The sequence below is a fragment of the Plasmopara halstedii genome (genome assembly GCF_900000015.1).
Source record: "Plasmopara halstedii genome assembly, contig: Scaffold_526, whole genome shotgun sequence".
NCBI classification, from domain to species: domain Eukaryota; phylum Oomycota; class Peronosporomycetes; order Peronosporales; family Peronosporaceae; genus Plasmopara; species Plasmopara halstedii.
In genome coordinates, this window is record NW_020187446.1 from 539,185 (window position 1) to 565,733 (window position 26,549).

At 46.0% G+C, this 26,549-nt stretch overlaps 7 protein-coding genes across 7 annotated transcripts; 4 read left to right on the forward strand and 3 right to left on the reverse strand.

The window, feature by feature from the left end:
• Positions 1-12,290: 12,290 nt before the first annotated feature.
• On the forward strand, positions 12,291-14,273 carry PHALS_11160 (replication protein a 70 kda dna-binding; the record flags this gene model as incomplete). The annotated part of the gene is made up of 4 exons (XM_024726707.1): positions 12,291-12,424; positions 12,483-12,543; positions 12,603-13,693; positions 13,766-14,273. The coding sequence occupies 4 exons, from the start codon at positions 12,291-12,293 to the stop codon at positions 14,271-14,273; spliced, it is 1,794 nt and encodes a 597-aa protein (XP_024577356.1).
• Positions 14,274-14,358: 85 nt separating this feature from the next.
• On the reverse strand, positions 14,359-14,759 carry PHALS_11161 (uncharacterized protein; the record flags this gene model as incomplete). Its single annotated transcript, XM_024726708.1, has 3 exons — positions 14,359-14,364; positions 14,432-14,506; positions 14,583-14,759. The coding sequence occupies 3 exons, from the start codon at positions 14,757-14,759 to the stop codon at positions 14,359-14,361; spliced, it is 258 nt and encodes an 85-aa protein (XP_024577357.1).
• Positions 14,760-15,087: 328 nt separating this feature from the next.
• Positions 15,088-16,249, reverse strand: PHALS_11162 (uncharacterized protein; the record flags this gene model as incomplete). Its single annotated transcript, XM_024726709.1, has 3 exons — positions 15,088-15,135; positions 15,186-16,034; positions 16,115-16,249. The coding sequence occupies 3 exons, from the start codon at positions 16,247-16,249 to the stop codon at positions 15,088-15,090; spliced, it is 1,032 nt and encodes a 343-aa protein (XP_024577358.1).
• Positions 16,250-16,843: 594 nt separating this feature from the next.
• PHALS_11163 (thioredoxin-like protein 4b) lies at positions 16,844-17,478 on the forward strand (the record flags this gene model as incomplete). Its single annotated transcript, XM_024726710.1, has 4 exons — positions 16,844-16,978; positions 17,040-17,191; positions 17,247-17,313; positions 17,380-17,478. The coding sequence occupies 4 exons, from the start codon at positions 16,844-16,846 to the stop codon at positions 17,476-17,478; spliced, it is 453 nt and encodes a 150-aa protein (XP_024577359.1).
• A 25-nt stretch (positions 17,479-17,503) lies between these two features.
• PHALS_11164 (FOG: TPR repeat) lies at positions 17,504-19,296 on the reverse strand (the record flags this gene model as incomplete). Its single annotated transcript, XM_024726711.1, has 3 exons — positions 17,504-17,743; positions 17,814-18,095; positions 18,157-19,296. 3 exons carry the CDS (start codon positions 19,294-19,296, stop codon positions 17,504-17,506), a joined length of 1,662 nt encoding a protein of 553 aa, XP_024577360.1.
• A 1,912-nt stretch (positions 19,297-21,208) lies between these two features.
• PHALS_11165 (uncharacterized protein) lies at positions 21,209-21,515 on the forward strand (the record flags this gene model as incomplete). The annotated part of the gene is made up of 2 exons (XM_024726712.1): positions 21,209-21,235; positions 21,300-21,515. 2 exons carry the CDS (start codon positions 21,209-21,211, stop codon positions 21,513-21,515), a joined length of 243 nt encoding a protein of 80 aa, XP_024577361.1.
• A 3,046-nt stretch (positions 21,516-24,561) lies between these two features.
• Positions 24,562-24,921, forward strand: PHALS_11166 (uncharacterized protein; the record flags this gene model as incomplete). The annotated part of the gene is made up of 1 exon (XM_024726713.1): positions 24,562-24,921. The coding sequence occupies one exon, from the start codon at positions 24,562-24,564 to the stop codon at positions 24,919-24,921; it is 360 nt and encodes a 119-aa protein (XP_024577362.1).
• Between the last annotated feature and the right edge of the window lie 1,628 nt (positions 24,922-26,549).

Consider the following 26,549-nt stretch of genomic DNA (forward strand, 5'->3'; position numbering starts at 1 on the left):
GGTCTGCATGACAACGCATCAGCCAAAGCATTTTGCTTTCCTGGCTTATACTTCACCTCGAGCAAATAATCTGCAAAGAATGAGAGCCACCTGGTCATATCCTCTGCGAGAGGTGAGGCGACTAGATCGCAGTGCGTAAGGACGCGTGATCTTTGTAGAATACAACCAGCTTTGAGCCAACCAGCTGCACCCTGAACTTGACCAGTGCGTACTTCATCGCAGGTGATTCTTTGTCATGGACTTGATAGTTCCTCTTCGCAGCCTGAAGCTAGCGATTCGAACGTGATCACCCTATCTCGCCATTCGGCAGCTGCTTGCAGTAGTGCACAGCGGATGGCAACGTCCGAAGCGTCACAGACGACACTTAAAGGACGATTTGGGTCTGGCAACGCCAATATCGGTGCATGAAGTAGGCTGTCTTTGACCCTAACAAAGCCCCTGATGTTCAGGTTCTCAACACCATTCCTTATCCTTCTTAAGGAGATTAAACAATGGCCGTGCATTTCCGCAATTTGCGCAAGTCTTTTTGGCTCTTTGGAATCGGCCTCTCCACAATGGCCTTGACCTAATCGGAATCCGCTCAAAGGCCACGCTTTTCAATGAAGCTCCCTAAAAAAGGGATTTCTTCGACACCGAAGATTCTTTAAAAGGCATTAGCATACAGCTTATTCGTGCGCATGCACTCGAGCACTGCTCCTAAATAGACGATGTAATTTTCCTCATCTGTCCTACCGTGTCCCGCACAACTGTGGACGAATATGTCGTCGAATTATGCCTGCGCATACGCCCGGTGGGGCCTAAACAGTTGCGTCATACGACGATTAAATGTTGCTGGTGCATTTGACAGCCCTTAGGGTATTACCAGCCACTCTCAGAGCATGCCGCTAGGATAACTCACCGCTGTCAGCGAAATATAACTCACTCTCATAAGCAATTGGTAATAACCATCAACCAAGTCGAGTGCGCTGTACTTTGTAAAGCCAACAATATTGTTTTGAAAAACATTCTTTCTAGGAATCGACGTTTGTGACGGAATGGTGGCAGCGTTTAGCTTATTATAAGCGTGAGCGATATGCCACTTCCCGTTCGACTTCCAGATCAAAACGTGGGTGTCAAATAGGGAGACTTGCTCTCAAGCATCATTCCTGTCTCGTGCTTTGCACCGAAAAAGACGGAATGGACGTCACTCAACTTCTTGAGCAGTGGCCAATGGCGTGTTACGCAGTAGTTGGTTCCTGATACCAGGTCAACTTCATCACGCACACCTCGGTCCGGAGGTAGGACTGACGGCAGGTCTTTGGGGACGACGGCTTGGAATTTCTTTACCAAAGGATTATACGGATCCGAAGGATCCTTCGGGATCGACGATACACTTCGTACGTTAGCACCTTCATGGGTCCTCCAGGACAGTATCATCCAGAAGCGACGACGAGTTAATCTCCTCGTTCGGTCTTAAATTGACCACCTCGGCTAATTGCCTGTCTTCAAGGCACCGCTAAATTCTTCGAAGGACATCTCGTCCAGCTCAAGAAGGGCATTCAACGGGGGGATAGCCTCGAGGGTGACAACGCTGTCTTTCTCTCCCGTCGTACCGTTGACAGGGGTATGTAGCTGTGTGCTCTCTTTTACGGTAGACACACCCTGGGTCAGAGTCGACGCCCTTGGTCTTGCAGATATCATAAGGCTTCGCCGTCTCCGCTCTATAGATGTATTACGCCTCATTGAGACCGGTGGGAATCCGCATTCGGCATCGTCCATTGTCCCCTTTCCCTGCTCCATCGGAGCCTTGATGTTATTAACAGCATTCGTCGAGGAGCTGCTGTTTCCGCAGTCTTCGGTCAGTGCACAACGCTCCACTTCACGAGCATCAAAATGGTCTTGCTCAGGATGCCTCGAACGTCGTCCAACCATGTCACTCTTGGCATGCAGCAACTGCTTCAAAACGTGAGCAGTGCTTGGTGGATATCGTGCCACTACACGCGCATCACAAGAACTTCGCCCTCGATGCCTCGGACCTCATCTAACCAAGCCATCCTTGGTATGCATCAAGTGCTTTGTAATGTGAACAGTGGTCAGTGGTTTACGTGCCACTCCACGTGCATCACAAGGGTCTCGTTCTTGATGCCTTGGCCCTTGGCCGACCATGCCACTCCACGTGCATCACAAGGGTCTCGTCCTTGATGCCTCGGCCCTTGGCCGACCATACCACTCTTGGCATGCAGCAACTGCTACAATACTTGAGCAGCGCTCAGTGGGTTACGTGCCACTGTACGTTCAGCCCGCGGGCCACGTACAGAACTCTTGTCCAATACACCTTCGGTGTTTGACAACTCGGATACTCCGATGTCTAGCACATTGACCGTCCCTGTCCAGTACCCGTGCCAATAGCGCTTCTGCTTCCTAGCAGGGGCGGGTTCATGACGCACCAAAGCCCCACTAGGGGACGTGCGCGTAGCACCCAGGTCTTCGGCCTCCAATCAATCCATGGCTCATGTTGCTCCAACATGCCATACCAAGCATAAGGTAATACCTTGCATCCAAGTCTAAAACTAAGCAGCGTTCCACGCTATCAAAGTCAAGCACCGAGGTCTACACGATCTCGTGCTTGCTGGTCATAAAGCGACCATGAAGGGCTTTAATAAGCCATGGAGAATCCTTATCGATTCAGGCGCCTCGGGCAATTTTGCTCGACGCTCCACGATCGAAGAAAGTCAGCTGTATGCTGAGGCGCTGGAAGCGCGGTTGAGTGACACCGTCACTGTTCGCTTGGCAACGGGGACTTGTGTCACTGTGTCAAGGCTCGCACTCACGTTCCATATTCAAGAGCACGCAGGTCTTCGGGGCTGGGCCATGCTGCCCTCTACATCTTTGAGGCACAACAGAACTCCGTTCTCCCACTTTAAGGCGCCTCGCGCCTACTGGGTTTTTCGTTTTCCCGCGTCATACCAGACTGTTTAAATGCGGGACGTCGGTTTGACAAACCTTTATGCGCCTTGCGCATGAGACAACCCATCCGAAGGCGACGGGTTTTCCGCAGACAAATCACCGTCGGGTGTTTAAACGATGCGCAGCAGCTTCGAGCTCTTCTCCTCCCTCTCAGCATAGCCGAGATCCATGGGCTCAGGCTCGCTCGACAATTGCTGAGGATGTGCATCCTAACCAAGTTGTGCCAACTCGAAGTTAAATTCGGCATTTAATGCCGCGTCAATCGCTTCTTCAAAAGAAGACAGATTTACACGGAAGACTTCCATTCTGGCCACGCCAGTGCGGAGCCCCTTCATAAAGACGGCTACTGGGACCGCCTCGGGAAGAAGATCCGCTGCTATCACGGTAAAAAGCGCTCTTAACTCTTGGACAAAGTCCACCAACTTCTTCTTGCCTTGTCGGACAGCAAGAAAATGCGATCTCACGCGATATGCCCGAAAAGGCGGCAACAACACTCGCAGAAGCTGATACTTCTGCTCCTTCCAGACAGGAGCGTAGCTCCACGAAACGCCGCACGTCGGTGCCCATTCTCGCGCTCGGCCCCCGAACTTGAAGATAGCTAGCGACACGCGCTGTTGCTCGTTCTGGAGTATGGCGGATGCCACGGCCATCTCGGCCTCTCATATCCAGAGCATGAAATTCTCACCATCCTTATCCACAAAGGTCTGAACACTCACCATGAGCAGACTGGGTCGGAACGAATCGATGGTGACGTCATAGACGCAGTCGACACTGACAGCTTCGGCTGTATGTGCTCTAACAGATCATTTTCATACTTTGAGCACTCGTTTAGGCGTTGCGCAACGAGGTGCTCTACGACCTCAGGGCCCAGCAGAGAGATCAGCTTATTTAGCCCGTTCTGCATGCCCAGGGGCAAATAGGAAAATTCCTCCATCCTCACAGAGGATCAGTCGTAACGACTCAGGCGGAGATTGACTACGACGGCTACCAAGTGTAGCGGGGTTGCCGTGGCTCTATGTCTAGAGGAAGCTAAGCTAAGGTCACCGACCTTACGTTATTTACAAGAACCAGTACAAGTGTAGAGTATAGCAATCCGCGACTCCTAAGTACAGAAGCCTTACCAAGGCAAGCAAATACTTCTGTTGAAAAACAAAACTGTATTTAACTGTTTAAATTGCGGCAGAACCGCCAATATCTACACCCTAGATCTTCCTAATTAACAAAGCAAATCCTAATCAATATAGTAATATGCATGACTATTGGCAATTCTACCACGTGGTGGCTTCTTGTTACGGTGTAGCCACACCACTGTGTTATTCAACTAACTGTGTAATACACACCTATGTACAGTCGCACAAGGGCACGTGTAACCTCGTTACATTAAGGGTTCTCTAGGGCTATAATTTCCCTTAATTTGTTGACGCCAAAAAAATGCTAAGCAGAAGTAGGTGTAGGGTGGCCTGCTAGGAATGGACTGATTATTTTTGTAAAGGTTGAAGCAAAAGGCCCCTATGGAAGCGACTCTCTCCACGAGAGAAAATTGCCACGGAGCAGTATTGCAATCGAGCAATATTAAACTTTCGGTCTTTGGGAGACGTAGTAAACTCTCGTATGTATAGAAGTGCCGGGTGACTACGTAGGACACGCAACTGTCAAAACAGTAGGCAGTAACCACGACGAATCGAGGAAACTTCTACAGCACCAATGTGTGTTGCGAGAAACACAGTGAATAATGTTCGAAATTTCTTATGAACCTTCTGTCAGATTTGAGAACTTGGCAGCCTGTAACGCTGATTTGTTTTTCTAACTCAATTAAGAAACAATTGTCGCTTAACCATGGATTGGGCTAAGCACCAAAAACTATCAATTGACATTCAGATAAAATTTTTGAGTACGCACACTTTTATTCTCAAGTATATTTGAGAATTTGCAAAACCACCTCTGTTATTAAGTAGAAAAAATTGGCGCGCGTATGCCTCGTTGCACGCAACGGCTTTGTCTGAATAGCTTCGTAAATATCTGGCTAATTGTACTGACGATTTCTTCGGAGAAGCGGTAGCCGCGGGCAAGTTATTTAACGAGAACAATCGATCAAATATTGCGGTATCCGGAGTGTTCTGCGCTGATACAAAAATCAAGACGGTATATCGCAGTCTCTGAAGTCTCAGGCGAGACGTTTGATACAGCTATATGCTATCCTAGTTTTAGTGATACGTATAAAAGACGCCTGTGTATCGCGTTTTACAAGGTTGAAAAGCGGATAGTGCCGCAAACTCCGATGTAAAAGCTGGTTCAGACCCCAAATTTTCCTTGGATGATGTATCCTTATTACGATGTAAACAACTGCAGGGGTAGCGCTACCATGAGACGCGCTCAGCGCGTGGAGTAGTGAGACATCGCATATGTGTGGTGATATAGAATATCTAGTTTTGCCTGGAAGTGACTGGGTAGTCCTTTGGCTTTTGAGGTTTGCTCGCTAACAACGGTAGAAGCATTTTAAAGCTTGGGAAATGTTTGCAAAGAATAACAAGATGGTGAGGTATCCAAGCTGGTACTGTTGGCATGGAGGAAATGTTGATATTGTTCGTCGTGTATAAGTACGTCAGGGAGGCCGCTGATAGGAATCCGTACGCTACAGTGAAGCGGCATTCTGAATAACTAGACAAGTACATTTTTCATTTGTTAGATACATGTCTCGTCGTGAAGTACAAAGGCGGAAATGTCCCTCGAACTGGAAGTGCGTCGTAAGATAAATCTGGCACAATGAGCCAGATATTTCATTACCGGTATTTAAACAAAAACTTTTGACGTCTTAGACGCTTTCATCTGTACAGAGCAAATGTGGAGATCGTCAAAGAGAGTATGTCACACCACTCAGCGCTGATTTTTGTAAAATCAGGTCGAAAGGCAAGTGGCGGATTGTGCATGTATGAACCGGTATATGGAAAGAATGTACCGACTAGCATGATAAACTGGACCTTGTCTGGTAGTTGGTAGGAAACAATAGATTCCCATACTAAACAGCAAGTACTTCTAACTGAAGTGAGGACTCGGGTACGGATGCTCCGGATGTGGCTTGCTGCGCCCAATGAACTGTCGAGCACATCCGGCGTTGCAGATAGTTGAGCCGCATCATCGCACCGTGCCCATGCACAAACCTAATCTGACGACGATTGTGTATCTAGGACCAACAAGATATCTCTTCTAGAATGCTCCATTGAGAGGCAACTCTGCCAGCAGCCCCCCCCAGAGGTCAGAGCTATTATATTACCTCTCTAAAAAAGACTTAAGGAAGTGGCTTTGTTAGGTCAACTACTCGCAAATGTGTTGTAAAAATAGTTCGGCTCCTCACCAAATCTCTAGAAATAGTTAATTAAGTGGTGTTGGCGCGCACAAAAGTGGTCATCATTTAGACTGCTTAAATTTTGTTATTGCTGAAGACGGATCGTCAAATCCATGTTGATTGCGACGCTTTAGCATCTGTCATAGCTGTACTACACTTAAGCAGATGCCAATGAGCATTAATGCGCCGTTGCGTTGGGGTCTCGCAAGATAAAAGCGGTAGAAAATAGCTACTCAACTCACGACAAGGAATAGCATCAGCTCACGTCAACTTACTTTGCACCTACTTGGCTCTAAGCCATTTGTACTTATACCGATTTTTCGTCGTTGCGCACAGCGACGTCGTCAACGCATTCCGCGAAGTGAACGGACGCATGTAAGCCTTCTTTGCTGAGTATATTCGCCGTGAGGGTTAAACTTAGAAGGCTTTATGACAATGGTTGCGTTGCATATTCATGTGGCTACATGTGCAACGTACGGGTAAGCCATATCATGTGCTGCATTGCTGGAACCTTTGCTGACCAAGGCGTTTTTTTAGACTGGACATCACAATAAAAGCGTCTGATTCCAGGTCCTAACGTTAATCCTTATCGTAAAGCTGGCTGTATCACAGTTTGGACCTACTTAACATCAACGTGTCTTGGTATATTATTATGAGGACCCCAAGTACCATCTAACAGAGAGAAGCCATGCGCATTAGTTAGCGCTGAATACTTGACGCCCAACATACATGAACAGGAAAGCAAGTATGGACGCACTTGTAAATGTGTCACCGAGCTAAACTCTTGCCACATGTGTCGACATCAGTAACTAATCGATGGTCTCCTGCATAATATTGGCAGTTCATATGTCTGAACAATGGTTGATGGTCTCAAGAAAACACTCGTATTACCTGCGTCATGACCTTTGTAGGTCATTTAAACAAGATTGGCCATCTCACTGCTATCAGCAACACCCTTTCCGGGGGAGATTGAGTGCCGGTCTCCCACATACAGACGACTGATAGAACGCGCTTGTTGCATGGTGCAGGATAACATTCAGTAAAAGAGCTGTCGATTCGATTCAACTAGCATGTGATCAATTTGTCCAGCAGGTTTATCACGATAAGAGATAGCCTCATTCGCCAGCCACCGAAAGATAGTCTTACACTGACAGTGCTTGATGAGCATAAGGTGACCCACATTATGTGGATCAAGCAGTGATGACCAGGGCTGATATTAGTATTAAATGAAGCGGGCTAAAACAAATTGATCCGAAATCTCATAGGAGTTTGATAAGAACAGTCCCCTTGTACCGTTACCGTTTACGTCTTATAATCCTCAGTCTTTATCTTTTTAGGGTTGTCGTGGACTGTGAGCTTCCGACCAGCGAGTGGGCCCAGTCAAGAAGCTGGTAGTGCAAATATACTATGTACCTAATCCAATATAAGAGCCATATCAATTGCTTGAGATGCGGAAAACAACCCATGTGTACCGCCGATATCTTGATTGCGAAATAACCTCTCCTTTTTCAGTACCGACACTTTGGTACTTCTGAGCATTCATAATCACATTACAGTGTATTGTCAATCGAAAAATCGTACAAATCTGTATCTTGAACGAATGAAACCAACTGTAAGGTGTAACTAATTTAAAAATACAGGAATACCCGTACACTACTCATGAAATGTTGACAGATATAGGCTCACATATCTTGGTCATTTCAATTATGCGTGACAGCGCGCGCCCAAGACGCACACAGTCTGGCTTTACTCATGTATCTTGGAGAGCCGGCTTCTGAGGTTATATTTGCGGTGAGATAGCTGTTTCGACCTCATATTGGCTATGACAAACCTATTTGGACATTATTTCCCTCCATAGTTGTGCAAAGCACGAAGAGTCAAATGCGGATAGCCACAAGAATTACCTGCAAATAGTGTTCAGGTGTATGCGCCTCAATAAGCTGCTTGCCAGCCCACATAAGTGTGCTTGTTGCGCCGACAAATACTTTCTAGAATACTTCATTGGTAAGCCTGGCCAGAGGGCAGACCCCGCAGGATAAAAGGCCATCATCGATTGGCTAGATCTTTCTGTCCCAAAAGTTGCAACTTGGTCTGACCAGCTTCTCGCTTAAATATTATGGCGTGATTTCTCATCTATCGCTTTTGAAGGATGTCAGACGATGTGAAAGCTCGGTAGGGGAGGTGCCTTTTGAGGCTGAACGTGAGAGCTTACCCAGGCTTATTCGAATCCCGGTCAGTCATTGCTTTTCGCCATTTTTTATCGTAGGCTGTGCTTTAATCTTAGCTGATCTTAATGGATACAAACACGTAACCGCATTCGATCCTCGCAGTTCGAAGCGGTAGAGGGAGATCACCTTGTTCACGACGATCAGCAGCTCACACTGAGTTATTCTTTTGTCATTCTTGTGGGAAAATTAACTTGCTTGGCTCTAAGCCATTCGTGATCACCTGCGTCGTGCATCATTTCTCTTAGCGACCTCGTTATCACGACTCTCACGGAGAATAGCAAGCTCGCCTTCGAATTGACTTATGAGTTTCGTTGGATTAATGTGATGGCGGATACACTTTCGTATCGCCCTATGACGAGTTGTCGCATATGCGTCGATTGATGATGCGCCACATACAGCGTTCGGGTAAGACGCAACATGTGTCAGATTGCTGAAGATTTGAAAGCATAAATTGGAAGCTCACATGTCACTCAATCGAAGTGGTTGTATACGCGTTCGCACCGCTATTCCAGGTTTGGTGTACTACAGCACTAACTCGCTTGATATCTAACGCGTGGTGATACCTCATGGTTCTGACCTAAGTACTGAATACTGTACGAAGAACATGATGGGTGACTATCTCCAAAGAAAAAATACCCACCGCTCTAGAGTGCTAAAGGTGCGCGCGTGTGAGGTGTTCCAATAAAGGTACGGTTTTAGCCGAATTTTAATAGTCCATAAGTATATCAGGCACATTATCCAATTAGCCCGGCCTTCTACGATTTGTGAATAGAATGTTTATCTTGTTGCAGACAGCAATACCGTTACCGACAGGACAGCCATGCCGTTCCTCTACAAAAGGTTTTTGTTGGTATTGTTTGCTACTGGTCATTGCATTGGATCAAAGTCCGCGAGATTTGGCGAACGTTGTTCCTAGTGTTGGGCAACAGATCATACATGCACATTGCTGACCATCGCAAGCAGATGTTCAAATGAAATACATTAAAAGCGTGGCAGAAGATATTTTCCAGCATACCTGCGCGGAAAGACCACGGTGCCAGACTTAGTTGCGCAAATATTGTTAGCCAACCTGCACATGCAATGTCTGCGGTCAATGTAAATAAGGAAACGCTACAATAGACCACACACGGTCATAGCAAAGAAAGGTACGAGATGCACTCACAATACACCGGCGAACATGCAAAGTTCTTTTGTGTTATACATCGTCACTGCAAAATTTCGATTAGTAAGTCAGAACCAATCTTATTCTAAAATCGAAAGTTAGACGATTATCTAATAAATAATAGAGACATGCGGGGCTGTTCGCAGTAATAACTGGGGGTGATGCGTTTTCACCTCGACGCAACGCCAAGCATTATCGACGCTCTAGTCAAATGTCTACCTTACTGCATTGACTTTGTATATCAATAAGACTGTGAGGCGATATGCCTATATCAACTAACGCGCGAAGTTTAGCGCGGTAATTTATTAGCATAAAAACAAATGTAATAGTGTGAATTTATCCAACCATTGCTTCTCTATGTGCAGAAGGTGACCTGGAAAAGATGTGCTCTGTGGGCTCGTAAAGCAATGGAGAAGCCCCTACCGGGCGCTCGTTTTGATACTAATGTAAGCGGCACAACGCACGCATAGGGCTCGTCTTAGTGCGACGAGCTGCTTCGGATAGCTTAAGCTCCTTTTTTCGGAAGTATGCAATTGAAAAGAGTCATCGCGATTTATGCGTTCGCAACTGGGCGATCATGACCCCTGAGTCAAGGTCAGCTTGTTAGTATTAAGCTGGACGACATCAAGAGTTCCGCGACGTGTTTTTGCAGTTCTTTGCGCTGCTGGGAACAGGCATGAAGCTTGAAAATGGAAAAGAAAGGAGGAGTAACGTATTAGGTACTTCCCCCACGAGAGACTCAGCCGTGTGCCTTCGCATGAGAGAGGAGGTGGATTAAAACTGACTTGATAAGTCGCTGCAATTACTCTCATCATATGATACCTCAAGCCCATCACCAAGTATGAACTTTATGTTGTCGCATAAACGGTGCTGTTTTCGAAGGCTCGCTGAGCCATGTTGTGGTGTGCACAGGAAATTGAACGTTGCTGCTGTGCAGAATTGCCCACTTATCGGAGCATCTGTCCTGGAGCAATGATCGCAACGAATCGTTTATTGCTGTCTATAATGAGCAGTTCATAATACCCATCGAAAAGGTAAACAGTGCCGAAAAAAGTGCAATAGATCACATTTGAGGCACATTTTTCGTTAAAGATCGGTTTTTGTTTCGCAATAGTGGTTTTAATTACGTTATCGCAAGGATGCCCAATTTGCCACGAATATTCGGCATCGTTTGTCGGGAAGGTGTTCTGTCTCAACAAGCCCGTTTCATACGTGACACCATCCTTTGGCAAGCCCGACCCTTTAAGCCACTCAACCAACATAGATAGGCCACACAGGGCGTTTTTTCGTTCTGTAATCTTTATGAGTACCACAAAGCAACTCAGAAGCCAGTACTCCAATCTTTTTCTCCTTAGCAGGACAAAACCGATTGCATCTGAAGCGTTGTAGAGCTTCCACATCTGGAACCCCAACCGCCCTTTCATGGCACAAAAGTTCGACTCGCATTTATTGCGGAAACAGTCGCTCCCGCTATAGAGGTAGGATGGACGCGAAAGATTTCGGTGTGAGCCACACACACTTAGAGACCCTCTTCGAAGAAGGTTAATGTCACCACACCCGAGAGAGGTTTTCATGTCATGTTGGCGCTCTCAACACTTGAAAATAGCCCTTTAATTTTGCTTCGCTAAAAATGGACAAGAAGCAGTCAATACAACTGGTTATGCGGTGTGAACACTCGCAACACATGTTGCATTGAATTTTTACCTCTTGAAAATACCCCTTCCGACAGGAATATTGCGCGTTTGTCCCCATTTTCGCGCATGGCCTACTAGCTTGGAAACCACGAGTACGAATAGCTGCTGCTCCACCAGAAGCATGGCTCAACTTATGGCCATTTCAACTTCTTTTATCTCGAGGGTATAAGACCCTCCTTCGCTGTCATCAAGGGACCACGCTCAATATGCGGTGGGTGCACTCTGTGCTCTCATTGATGCCGGGTTAGGGCGCTTCTGATGATGCTACACCAGAGCATTCTCATAAATGGCGAGCGCTTCCAGGCGGAAACCCAGCGCTGTTTGCCACTTCCCTGGCTCATCGGGAACAACAATAGACATAGGGTTTCTAAGCGTGTCTATTTGTCCCGTTGACAGGTAATCGGGCAGCTCGTATTTCATCCTTGAAAGAATACAGTCTATTCACGACATAATCGTGGGCAACTACAAGTACTACCAAGTACAATGGGGTTGTGATGCACTTTGAGAGATATAGATCGATTCAAAGAGTCCGCGCTAACACTTTTAAAAGTTAAAAGTGTACGCTTTACCCGAAACGAGGCCGAGACCCTTTAACATATCTGAGTTGCTTAGGTTGCTTAACAATTTAAATTGATGTACCCCTGGAGTTTAATCATTCTTTAACATTTATTAGTTGATTCTGGGTAATAAAAAAATATGTATTTAATGTATGTTAATGATAAATTGTATGTTGTGTATAAAACAGTTCCAGTACATACCCCGTTGACCCCGAAATGTAGTACCTCAAGTAAGAGAGAGCGAGGGTGTATTCAGAATAACAGACCTGACGTTTTGCTTCAAAAAGAGCAGTGGTGTGGAAAACATAAACTCCGCAAATTCGGCGCCAAAATGACATTCCCACACTTTCGCAAGCAAGCATGGTTAACCTTACACCCAACGCGGTGTCAATGTTGTACCACAGTCAGGCCCCTGAAGGCTTCGAACCATGGCTCCAGGTTATCGACATAAAGAAAATTAAGCCAGCGAGTGGTGCAGTCGGCGACAGATACCGGTACGAGCACAAAAAATATACGATGTGGATAAAGCCTCATGTACTGTGACCGTGTCAGCATCATGCTGTCGGACGGCACTTCTTACATAAGTGGAATGCTTGCGACTCAGCTGGCACCGGTAAGTATGACTCTATTTCTTACCAGTATAACTCTAAATTTGTCGCTTTATTGTCGCAGCTAATGGAGAAAGAGAGTCTAAAATCAAACTTTGTCCTACAACTGAAAGACTATTTGAGCAATGAAGTACAGGGCCGTCGGATTATAATCGTGCTCAAAATCGGCGACATTGTTCCTGCTTTCGATTGTATTGGATCACCGGAGAATATAGAAAGCTCCAAGGGTTTTTGCATATCTACTGCCCCTGCAATTGCAGCTCCACCAGCCGCTTCTCTCGGAGCAAGACCATCAGTTCATGCGCAAACTGTTATGCAGTCTAATCGGCCTCCTATTGTTCCATCGAGCTATGCACCGCCCGCAAAGTCTGCGCAGCCCGTATACAACCGCGGGCCTGTCGTGCGCCAGGATCTGAACATTCGTCTCTCGGATATTCATAGTTTGAACCCATACGCCGGCGGTCGGTGGACCATCAAGGCTCGCGTGACGACTCGCGCTCCTGTAAAAACCTGGACTAATACTCGAGGCTCTGGCAAGCTCTTTAGTGTGGACTTGCTAGACGCAAAGGGTGGCGAAATCCGGGCCACTTTTTTCAATGATGGTGTGGACAAATTTTACGAAATGCTGCGTCCTGGCTGTATTTTTTACTTCGCTGGTGGCAAGGTCAAGATGGCCAATCGTCGTTTTTCGTCGATGGACAACGACTACGAAGTGACATTCGATCAGCATTCCGAGATTTCACCGGCCCCGGAAGACGGGCAGATCTCACAGATGCACTACTCGTTTAAAAAAATTGCTGATATTGAGAGCATCCCTAGTGATTCGAGTGTCGATGTTGTTGCCGTTGTGCGAGATGTTGGTCCAGTAACTGAGATCACATCTAAGGCTGGCAAGCAGCTATTCAAGCGTGATATTTCGCTTGTCGACGACTCTAACGCTGAGATTAAGTGCACAATGTGGAATGAGCGAGCGCAGGAAGATTGCTCTGGCTGGCTGAACCAAGTCTTAGCAATTAAAGGATGTCGGGTGAGTGAGTACAACGGCCGATCGATCGGCACGGTAACGAGCTCTAGCTTTGTCGTTAATCCAGCTATTCCAGAAGCAGGACACCTTGTCACTTGGTTTTCTAATGGAGGCAGTGGGATTCAAGCCAAGTCTCTTAGCTCTGGTGGTGGTGGCTTTGGTGGTGGATCGCTCGGAAGATTTGGCGAGCGCGCGGTCATTAGCGATATCAATGGTAAGCAGCTTGGCTTCGGCCAAAAGCCCGATTACATCACGATCAAGGGAACAGTAAATTTCATCAAGCATGATATTGGTGTCTACTACCAGGCATGTCCGAAGTGCCAGAAGAAGGTTGTGGCTGATGTAGCTCAAAATTATACATGCGAGAAATGCCAGACTTCCTATCCTAACTGTGAAAACCGCTACATTCTTTCGGTAGTTATGCTGGATCATACAGGAAGCACGTTTACGACGTGCTTTGATGACCAAGGCAAGGTGGTGATGGGTGGCCGCACAGCCGATGAAATAGGCGAGCTCCGTGATACCAACATGGCTTTGTACGAGTCAGTTTTCAAAGGTGTCTTATTTAAGCAGTACGTCTGCCGTCTTCGCGTAAAGGCCGAGAATGTACAGGAGGAGCTCCGTGTAAAGGCTAGTGTTGTGAATATAGAGCCTGTCAACTTTGCTCACGAGGCAAAGGATTTGGTCCAAGCGATCGCTCAGTACAATTGACTGGCTAGAAACACCGCGAACGGTATATGTGCTGGTTAGGTAAAAAGGCGCGACCTGATTGATAACGATAACGTTTTCAACGTGTTTACTTCTGATAAAATCGTTTGTGTTAAGTTGTCGTTTTCTTACACAGACGAGTCGTTCAAAAAAATGCTAACCTCTGGCACCACCTGCATTGACGCCTTCCCAATAGCAGTACGGAAGGGCCCCCCGATCCATCGTTGCTTGCTTCTCTGTATGGTATTAAAATCAGTGGAGTTAATCAGCAGAGAGTGTTACTTCTCTGACAAACTCCTCAGCAATCCTTACCTGCTTGTCGACAGCTTCCTGCTCGTAAACACTAGTGTAAGGTGCGTCATTTACCACCGAATAAAATCCAGCACCCTGTTCTTTCTCTTCCTTTCGCATCATAATAAAACGATGCTGCGCGCAATAAGGTTTTTCAACTTCGTTCTTTTGAAACACACGTACAACTCGGGGCGGCATTGGTTGTGACCATTTTAACATCTCCGCGTGGATTTCCTTGCATACTTTAACCTCACGCCACCTATTTTGCACAGAGAGTATGTCCCTGGTATTATTTTCTTTCAAACTTACCCTTCCAGTGGGTGGTAAATGAGCCAAGCTTGACGTCTGATTACGTCTTGAGCATGTTCCACGTGGCTTAAGCCAAAATGGACCAGCTGAAGCGGGTCGGCAGCGTTTTGAAAACGACTTCCCCACTATAACTCCTTCGTGTTCTGTAGCCAAGTAAGCAAAGGTATTGCTGGGTCGTTTTATATTATTTCGAGTGACACGAGTATTCGCGGTACCCTTATTCTGAGCCGGAGAAATAAATCGTGAAGTTCTGCTTATAATTGTGCTGTAACTTGGGTCAATATGTTTGTGTACCCTGAGTTCGTTATACTTTACCTTTGTAAAATTGCGCAACAAGTCTACACTTTTTTGGTATTCATCATCCATTACAAAATGTGAGCCGAAACAATGCCCGAATTCCAACAACATAGGTCCGCGGCTGCTATCTATAAGCACACGATACTTATTGTCACTGGTTGTCGCAATCTTCTGATCTACGTCCCACTTGCTTTTACACAGAAGAATTAATTCTCGAAGTCGCGGAAACGTCATCATAATGATGGGGTGCTGATTCGCCACTTCTAGGCGAAGACAGCACCTAACTTCTCCTTGTTTCGCAAGATAGAGGGGCTCACTGATCTTGGCAGCATTTTTTTCCTTACTTCCAGCGCGAGCAAAGTTAAGACGGGCCCCGTAGCAATGTTCATTGTCACTTGAGTGCAGGACTAGACCAGTATTACCCTTTGGAGCCCACACAAGCTCGCGCTCGACGTACACAAAAAAATCTCCGCTGTTAATGTCAAGTAGGACAGGAGTCGCTTGATCGCAATTAGATACAGATCCGACCCGTTTCGATTCTTGGGAAGGGATGCGAATTCCCTGTAGCCTCTCAAGCATGCTCTTTGTTCCGTCATTATTTAATATTTGCAAATGTTTACCTCCAGTGGCGCATATGAATGCCAGAAGCGATGCACCAATTCCACTTCCAAAAAAACATTTTCCCGTCATCATACACATTTTAGTCAGAATTAATAGCTTCCGCATGCTTGGACCCCAAGGACTGCAGTTTGCGTCACCATCAACAAATACAAAATCAAGCTGGTCAAAGTTCGTGATATTGTCTGGATCGGCAAATTCTGATTGAGCTTCAAACAAGAAAGAATCAAGGTTGCTGCGGTGTTTCTCCTGAAGTGTTGGTAACAAAACACTCAAAAATGTTAAGGCAATATAATTTCATTAAAAATGTGATTGGCTTCAATCCTTACGACGATTTCAACTTGTGTCACTTCCGTATTTTGCAAGTCTCTCACCACACAAGTAACGTGACGACGAAATCGGTTGAAATGCTCGCGACCACTCTTGCTTGAGACCGGGTAGGCATTGACGATTAATACACGCATTGAATTTAAATATCTGCTTCTGAGCTGTTATCACTAAAGTGGCATATATATAGCCTAGCGAAATAGCCTCGACTTTAATAGCATATATGTTTCAATACTAAGTCTCTGCAGGATGTAAAGAGTCACTGTAAATTCATCTCTCTTGCCGTGGAGTGCCCGTGTTTTGATCGATCGATTTTAATGGTGGCGAGGACAACAGATGATAGTGTCAAAGTCGCGATTTCATCTTCTCTGCGTAATTGTTTTCTGCATGCTAAATCATGTGTTCGTGTAAATCCGTCATCAAATGCGTCCTTCTTTGGGTGATCGTCTTCAGGAGCGGACTCCTACTAATCGCAACTATTGCATAGACAGCGCTGGAGTCTGAAAAGAATATCAAGTCATCACGAAAGATGTTGTGACCTTGATCTCGCTTGTGAGTGCTTTTTTACGAAGAACGTTCAGAGTTTTGTAATTTTTATGATAATTTAGAAATCATTTTTTTTTCGAACATACAAGGCATGGAGACAAGTAAATTAAAAAAACAATACCGTTTAGCAAAAAAATAGGTAGAGACAGTAAGTTTGTATTTTATTTGTAAATAAGTTTCTCGGAATGGCTTCGCTTCTGATCGAACAACTTTCGACCAAATCGGCAGTGGATGATGCGATTCGCAGCACCGAGGACCGTGTATTGGTGCTGCGATTTGGTCGAGCCTCGGACTCTGTTTGTCTTCTTCATGATGATATCGTGCGTAGATGGCGATATTATGTGCATTAGTGGCCTTGCTTGTGACGTCATACAAATGCAGATGGCCAGGTGCGAGCGCGAGCTGTTCAAGATGGCGCGAGTATGTATTGTGGAGGCGGAGAAAATGCCTATTTACTGCCAGTATTTTGACATTACAATCATACCCGCCACTATTTTCTTTTTTAACGGGCAACACATGAAAGTTGACTACGGGTGCGTGTGAAAAGGATTGGTTGCTGCAGAGATTAATATAAATGCTCTTTCACAGTACACCAGACCATACCAAATTTATTGGTTCATTCCAAACTAAGCAAGATTTTATTGACCTTGTTGAGGTTTGTTAGACGAAAAATACCGTTGACTTTTGCCTTTAAAATCGATTTGGATTCGTGTCTGTGCAGGTTATCTATCGGGGTGCAAAACACGGCAAGTCTATTGTGAGTTGTCCAATTGAAAGGTCGCATATCCCGCATTATCATCTCATTTACAAGGATATTTAGGGCTGCAAAGCTAAAATTTGTCTGATTATTCGAGTTTATTAAAACTTAAAAAACGCACTGCAGGTCTGCTATTGTAAAGATCTTGGACACGCTGATTTGTTTTCTTGTATGACTTTCGTGCATCGTTCACAGTGGCTTGCATCTTCTGTGAGAGGCGATGTTGCGGTGAGCATGATTGCACCGAAATAGATTTTTTTGTGAAGGCCACGGTCGGTTGAGTGCTGGATTGGGAATACGGTATGTCATCATATTGCCGGAGTTTTGTCTGCGTTACAAAAAGGTTAACAGCACAATAGTCTGGGACAACCTCCCATGTAGTAAAGGAAAAGACTTACAAGAGTTTCCGTGTCATCTGGATTGATAAGTAGTGCTTGTTGATAACTGTTGCATGCATTTTGATGTTTATCGAGATATCTTGCAGTGTCTCCCTTTCTCGCGTGGTACAACGCTAAATTTGGGTTCTGTTCGATAGCTTGATCAAATTCTATCTCCGCCCTGTCGAATTGAGCTTTGTTAAACAGCTCTACTCCGAAGTAGTAGTGAATTAGCGCGACGCGCGACTTGACATTTTGATCCCCTATGTCCATTTCCAGCGCACAGTGATAATCTGCTAACGCCTTTTTATCGTAGCAAGAATATCAAACTTTTCGATTATGGGTAAGTATTCCACGTACGTACCGCTTGGAAGTTCCCAAGCCCGCGGTACGCATCACCACGATAAATATACAATTGTGGACTATAATACCATCGTCGTTGTCCTGCTATCTCCGCATGTCCACGAATGGCTAAGTTCATCGCGTTCACAGCGAGCTGGTACGCCTTTTGGATTAGAAAACGGATCCCAATATCATTGAAAATGAGACTTCGCTGCTTAATGATGTCGCAATACGATAGCGACGAGTATTCTTCTAAATTAGAATGTAAAGCTGGCTGGTGCTCTACAGTTCTATGCTGATAGTTTTGAAAGTCTATCTTGACCTTTTTGCTGTCCATTCTGTGATGATAGCAGCTTAGAGCTTTTTCGGTATCTTGTAATGCCATGTGATACTCTCCAAGTCCACGGTAGGCGGACGAACGTAGCAGATAAAGTTGAGGATCTCCAGGTGTGATTTCAGAAGCTCTGGAAAGAAATTCTATAGCCTCTTTATGCTGATGAGCCATCAGTTGTATCCGGGCTTGTTCGTAGATAGCTTGCGATTCTTTCAGTAACAGCTGCCCGTGTCCGAGCACTTCTGGATGATTGGGTTGTAAACGAGTTGCATTGCGGATGTCAGCGGCAGCGTTCTCCCGCATTTGCTGACGCCTATGCAACTGGGCGCGAAGTACAAAATATTCGACATCCCGATTATTGAGCAAAATGCAGTGATCAACGTCCCTTACTGCTCCTTCGAAGTTACCGGCATTAACCTTTGCTACTGCTCGATGAAACCAGAAGATTTCATTTTGTGCATTCATTTGGATAGCTTCATCGAGATAGCCAAGCACAATACGAGGGGATTCGCCCAGACAAAGCAATGAGTAGGCTTGGAGATCCAGCAGAGTTGCAAGCTGGTCTTTTATTCGCTGCGGAGGGTTTGGCTCTACAACGAAGAGTTTTCGGTAATTTGCAATCGCTGACTTGATGTCGCAGAGTTCGATGTATACTTGTGCGCGCTTATCATACAGCTGCATGTGCTCCGGTCGCAAGAAAATGGCCTTGGTTAGACATTGCAGCGCTCCACCTAGATCGTTTTCGGCTATCCGAGCATCAGCTTCCTTTTCCTTTAGTTGTGACGCTTCTACATGTGATAAGTCTGACGCAATTTGGTGTGCCTCCATGTATACAATCGAGTACTCGCGGCTTAACTAATAAGCTAGCTAGTCGTTTAAAACATACATATTATCGCGCCTCTTAACAGTGAGTACCGAAAGGACGGAAGCGCCGCCACAATCGTGGAGCTAATTCACCAGATGGTAAATCTAGTTAAGCCCGTGGTGAAGATGACTACGATGGAGCAGGAGCTCCAGGATGAGGTCATTGCCGTCACCCAAGTTGCTATGGCCAACGAGACAAACGAGCAAGAGATATCAGCTCAAATTAAGCAGCACTTTGAGCAGAAGTATCATGGATTATTGTGGCACTGCTGTGTCGGACGCAATGTTGCGTGCTACGTAACGCACGAGCAATCCAAATTCCTGTATTTCTACATCGGTCAGATGGCTGTCGTACTTTTCGCCACCATTTGAGCAACGTACACATGGCGGATGGAAGAAGAAGATGAACGAAAATTGAAAAGAACACAAATTTGAGATCCCTAGGATCATTTATAAGCCATTCAAAATCTGGTCTTACCATTACGCGCAGCCTTGCAATTCTGTGCTTGCAGTTTTGGCTCATCCATCATAAATTTGACTAACATTTTTCTCAAAATAAAGAAACCTTCAAATATTAATGGCGCTAACTGCTCGCTTGATAATATGGTGCTAGTGTATCGTGTAACCTTTATTTTGCAGTGCGTCGCCGCAACGCTTGCAGTATTACGCTAAAAGCAACTTACCGCGCCTTTTACACCAAAGTGCTCCTTAACGCACGATGAAAGCGTAAGAGAACTCAAAAGGCTAAATTAAGGCGCCACTTACATTGCGGGCGGTAAGTGCATCTTAGGTCTCAAGTCGTGTTAGTCGCTGTACCAGCTCGTCCCTCAATTCTTTTGACTCGTGGTGCTTTTTAACGTGGCACATTTAGTTGCAAGTTGTAAAAGAAGATCAGAGTTTATATATTGTGGTTGAATCTTCACAGCCTTATTATTTGCAAGTTGCTTTTATGACTTAGTGAATGCGCATGTTTATGGTACATGTATTTTATTGTCTTTGCATTTATATAAGACTATTTGCGTAAACACAAATCCGAAGTACGTAGGTAATGGGACCCCATAATGCATAGGATTGAAATGTTTTCCTACACTTGGGTTGAAAGGCAGTCTATTATAAAAAATGGTGCGCGTATATATTAAAAATCAGGCCAAATGTAGCAGTCCTTATTATATCATCACACTCTTAAAATAAGACCGCTCTTAAGTGTGGGCTTTTTGAGACAAAGCTTTCTCTGTGCAAAATACACAGCAAGTTTAACGAGGAAAGTACAATACGGTATAAATTTATAAAATTAACATTGCACTTTGGTGTAAAAGTGAATATTCGTAAGTACTGAAGTCACGTATAAATCAAGCTAATAGAACTCCGAAAGAAGATTACGTAGGTTGCAAGCCGCACTTAGAACGGAAAAATAGTTTTGATATGTCAGAGTGCAGCGGGGCTGCCGTAGCAAAACGCTTGAGGAGGCGTACATTAGGTAACCGACCTTTCGTTCTTTACAATAACCAAGTATGAATTAGCGGATAGCAATCCGCTTACTCCAAGAGTGATTATTGCCTTCCCAAGGCTAATCGACTCTTCGGTTTAAATTCCAAACTGATTTTTCTTTATATTTCTATCCTAATGTTAAAAGTTCAGATCTTCCTAAAATCACTAAATATATAGTAAAATCTAAATACATCCATAACTACTGGTTACCTAGCCCCGTACCGTATATTTATTTGAGTGTGTGGTCACATCATGCACATCTCGTGTGACACACGCACACCTGTTATTAGGGTTGGTGTAACCCCGTACCATTCTCCCCCCATTAAGATTGAGAGCATTTACAGTTCCAATAAATTATTGCCTCGACGTCTTTTGCTCAATTGGTGAAATGTGTATATACGAAACAGTACAGAACGTGCCCATTTCGGATAATGCCTTGAGAAGTCTTAAATTTGAAATACGGGATGACATACTTTCAGCTTTTGTCATTTTTTGCCATCGAAGCCCAATCGATCAAGTTGTGTAGCACATTGCAAAAATGCCTCTTTTACAAAGACACTGCACATCCGAACACATATTCGCAGCGCAGCCTCTTAGCCAAGCAATCGCTAGCCCGAGGCTGTTTTGCTTTGTCTGAAGCATGGACTACTTTGTCTCCATCTCGTCCAGAAGTTCCCCCCTCATCCCTGCCTTAGGCTATATTTACGGCTCGACGGACTAAGGCTGCGATGATATGCATCTATTGTATATAATTGGGGTAAATGATTTATCTATGTGTATTTAATTGGTGTAATGTGTTAAATACTATGCGAAATATTTGTACGAAATTTGTAATAAACGCTGGCTTTATTGCGAATTCTCAAAAGAACAATAGATACGGTTCAACATAGAGGAGTCAATGGTACAGTGGTAGCTTGATAGTAAAGCTTTTATATTAAGTACTATTCCAGATAGAGTTTATCCCGAATATCTGCTCTCGTGAAAAAGCAGAGACAATAAGATAGCTAATAATTAATACATATGCTCCTAGTTCCACAACTAGTACAACCGCACAGACACAATCTCTGTGCGCTTTTCCACACCAACTCTATGCGTCAACAATTCATCAGTGCAATATTGACGGCAACTCCTTTACACCTGAACGCACTGTCAATCCGAAAACCGAGTACTGTGAGGTCTATATTTTCTGGATGAAGACCACTGAGAACTATATCTTAAAGGATGAAACATGTGATGCTCGCCGGAATAAGTAGACTAGCTTAACAGGCCTTCATATATCGTTGATCTCGATGGGATCAGATAACTGACAGAGAAAGGGCCGACGGCGGCATTTCTTTCACCACGCTGTAAGACAATTCCAGGTGCACTACAAACGGGCGCCGCTAGAAAAACAGATGGTTCGTACCTTGATTTCGCCAACGTAAAGCATTCGATCATTCGAGAGACGACTTATGGGACTTCCTCTCTCTGAATGAGGGGATTGCGGTAGCCATATATCTCCACATGCTTTACTTAGAGTGAATTCACGTCGCGCTTGCGGTCTCTAAGCTCAGAGGCTGTAACGGGTTTACACGTACCCCGGTATGCAGGGGTGGGCTCCACAAGATGGTGTGACCGCACAATGGTGTGGCTACACCTTAACAAGAAACCACTACGTGGCGGGGCTGCCAGTAGTTATGCATTTCGATTTGGTTTTGCCATTAAATTCGGAAAAACTAAGGTTTTAGATATTGGCGGCTTTACTGCAACAAAAACAAAAAACAATAAGATATAGTTTGAATTTTGAACGGAAGAGTGTATTTGCCTTGGGTTATGATTTCGGGTCTCTTGGAGGTGGCGGATTGCGATCCGCTACACTCGTACTGATTCTAGTATAGAACGTAAGGTCGGTGATCTTAGCATAGCTTCCTCCAAGCAAAGAGGCACGGCAGCCCCGCTACACTTGAAAGCACACATAGTCAATCTACGCCTGAGTCGTTACGACTGATCTTCTATGAGGATGGAGCAATTTTTCTATTTACCCTAGGACATGCAAATCGGGCTATAAATACCGATGTCTTCGATTGGCCCTGAGGGCGTGCAACACCTTGCTTCGCAAGAACCTGAAGCAATAAGCGTGCGCCTACAGCAGAAGATGTCGGCGTCGACTGCGTCCAAGATGCCACCGTCGGTGACGGATAACTCCTCCCGACACAGCCCGCTCATATTGAGCGTTTATCCTTAGAGGGTAGGGGTGGAGAGGATCTCATGCTCTGGGTAAGAGAGGATGAGATGGCTATTGCATCCGCCATGCTCGAGAATGAGTTGTCACGCGTGGCGCTAGCTATGTCTATGCTTAGTGATCCATTGCGAGAATAGCCACTGGCGTGTGGTACTTCGGTTGAAGCGGCGTTTCCATCCTGGACGGAGCTGAACCTGCAGCTGTTACGAGTGTTCTTGCCGTCTAACCAGGCATATCGCGCGCGATCGCGAAACCTTTCCGCCCGACAGGGCAAGAAGGAATCGGTGGACTTTTCCCAAGGGTTGTAATTATCATCGCCAAGTGGGCAGCCGATCTTCTCCCCGAGGCGGTCACAGTGATCGTCTTCATGGTGGCCCCCGCACTAGCGTGGCCAGAATGGGAGTCTTCCGTGTACATCCGACTTCTTTTGAAGAAGCGATGAAAGTGGCATTGAGTGCCAAATCCAACTTGATGTAGGCACGACTTGGTTGGAATGCACAATCTTAGAGCTCGTCGTGCGAGACGGCGCCAATGGATCTCAGCTATGCTGAGAAAGAGGGGGCAGCGCTCCGAGTGCCGGGCAGCATTCAGACACCCAACGCTGTTTTGTTTGTGGAACACACCAGTCACCTTTAGAAAGGTTTTCCCCTGCGCAAGGTGCGTCAAGGTTCATCGAACCGACGTCCTGCTTCTCACCAGTCTGGTTCGTCGCGGGGGAAACGACAACACTCATTAGACGCGGCGCGGCCTACTAGAGAAACTGAGTTCTGTAAAGCCTCAAAGAGGTACAGAGCAGCAGGGCCAAGCACCAAATAGCTCCGTGCTCTTGAAGACGAAACGTGTATGCAAGTCGGGTTTGCTGGGTGTGAAAGCGACTGTGAAGAATTTTGAGAAGCCATTAAAGATACTGATCGATCCCGGGGCATCGGGCAATTATGCTCGACGCTTCACGATCGAAGCTAGCCAGCTGTATGCTTAGGCGCCGAAAGCGCGGTTGAGTGATACCGTCACTTTTCGCTTAGCGAAGGGGACTTGTGTCACGGTGCCAAGGGACCCTGTGGATTTGCTGCATGCCAATAGCGGCATCGCTGGCCAAGAGCCGAGGCATCGAGGACGAGGTTTCGGAGATGCACGTGGATTGGCACGTAATCCACTGAGCACTGCTCACGTTTCAAAGCAGTTGCTGCATGCCAAGAGTGGCATAGTCGGACGAGGCCCGAGGCATCTTGGGTAAGGCCCGTCAGATGCGCATAGAGTGGTACGGTATCCACTGGACGAAGACTGCGGAACTAGCCGCTCTTCGTCGAATGTTTCAGATAACATCAAGGCTTCACGAGCAGGGAGTGGGAACACTGGACGACACTAAGTGCGTGTTCCCACATTTATCGTCGAGGCATAGAACCTCTGCGGAGAGGCAACGGCGACGCTGTATATTCTCTGCAGGATGCAGGGCATCGACCCTGACACGGTTTGTGTCTAACGTAGACAAATCCGCACATCTATATACTCTCATTAAAGGTATGACGGGAGAGGAAGACGGCGACATCACCCACGAGGCTACTCCTGCGGTGGATGCTTTTCTTAAGCTGGACGAGATGATCTTCGAAGAGTTTATCAGGGCCTTAAAGGCAGGCGATTTAGACGAAGTGGTCATTACACGACCGGAGAAGGAGATCAATTTGTCATCGCTTCTTGATGAAGCTGTCCTGGAGGACACCAAAAATGCCGAGCGCGCCTGGTGGATCCAAAAGAATCCCTCGGATTCGTACTATCCTTTGGTAAAGAAATTTAAAGTCGTAGTCTCCAAAGTCCCGCCTTCGGTCTTTCCTCCGGACCGAGGTATGCGTCATGAGATGAACCTGGTTCCAAAAACCAATTAATGCGTAACACGCCAATGGCCTCTGTCCAAGAGCAATGTGACGTCATTGACGCCTTCTTTTATGCAAAGCACGACGCAGGAATGGTGCGTGAGAGCAAGTCCCTCCATCCGACACCCACGTTTTGTGCGGAAGCCGAGCGGCAAGTGGCGTATCGTTCACGCTTACAATAAGCGCAATGCCGCTAGCATTCCGGTAGAGACGCCGATTCCTAGGAAAGATGCTTTCCAGAACAATATGGTTGGCTGTACCAAGTCTGGTGCACTCGACTTGGTCAATATATATATTTTATATATATGCTGATAGCGGTGAGTATGTTCTGTGAGTGGCTGGCGATGCCCCAAGAGCTGTCAAATGCTCCAGCAACATTTAACTGTCTTGTGGTGCAATTGTTCAGGCCCCACCAGGCGTATGCACATACATACTTCGACGACATCTTCGTCCACAGTCGTGCGGGGCACGGGAGGGCAGATGAAGAGAACCATTTTGTCTATTGAGAGCGGTGCTAGAGTGCATGCGCACGAATAAGCTGTATGCTAATGCCAATAAGTGCACCCCCGGTGCTGAAGAAATTCTTTTTGGGGTGCTTCTTTGGGAAGCGTGGCCTTCGAACGGATCCCGGTTAGGTAAAGGCCATTGTGAACTGGTCAATTCCAAAGAACGAAAAGGGTATGCGCAAGTGGCTCTGCTCGCCAGCCGCTTGTACAATTACAGCGCAAATTATGTGGTTGTGACACGGCCATTGTCAAATCACCTTAAAAAGATGCGGAATGATATGCGGACACCTAGCATCGGGAGGGTTTTGACGAGTTCAAATACAGCCTTCTGCATGCACCAATACTGGCATTGTCAGAACTGGATTGTCCTTTTCAAAGTCGCTAGTGAGGCTTTGGACTTTGCAATCGGCTGTCCACTGCTGCAAGAAGACGCTGAGAGGTGAGATCGGGTAATCGCGGTCGAATCTCACCAGATTGAGTCTGCAGAAAAGCTACACAGGCAACGACAAGAAATCACCTTCAATGGAGGATGTTCATGTGCACATGCTCGGCTAAATACCGTTTGTGATCTACACAGATCATGCGTCACTACGCACTGCAACTCAGTCGTATCACCTCTTGCAGAGGATGGCCAGGTGGCTCTCATTCTTCGCAGAATATACCTTCGAAGTGAAGTATAAGCCAGGAAAGCAGAATGCTTTGGCTGATGCGTTGTCACGCAGAACAGATGATGAGCTTGCTCCTATCACGACGGGGACGTCGTCAGTGACCGATTTGATCAGCGCTGCATACGCGGGTGATGGTATGTGAGTAGCGCTGCTACAGGCTCTCGGGAGCAAGGATTTGGAGAGTTGGACAAGAAGTTTTCGTCGTGATTGCGCGCCAAGTTGCATCAATGTCCGCTAAATAACGCTTTGCTGCATTTCATCATCGTTTCGACGGATACGCCATAAATTGTGGTTCCCCACGATGAGGACTTAATATACCGTATCCTCTATGACCAACCGATCCTGTGGTGCAGTGGTACGCCGCTTACTTCAGGACCGGGAGGTTCAGGGTTCAATTCCCGGGCCGGTTAGAGTCGGGTTAGAGTGTAATGAATAACCCTACAGCACGTGCTTGACATGGCTTACA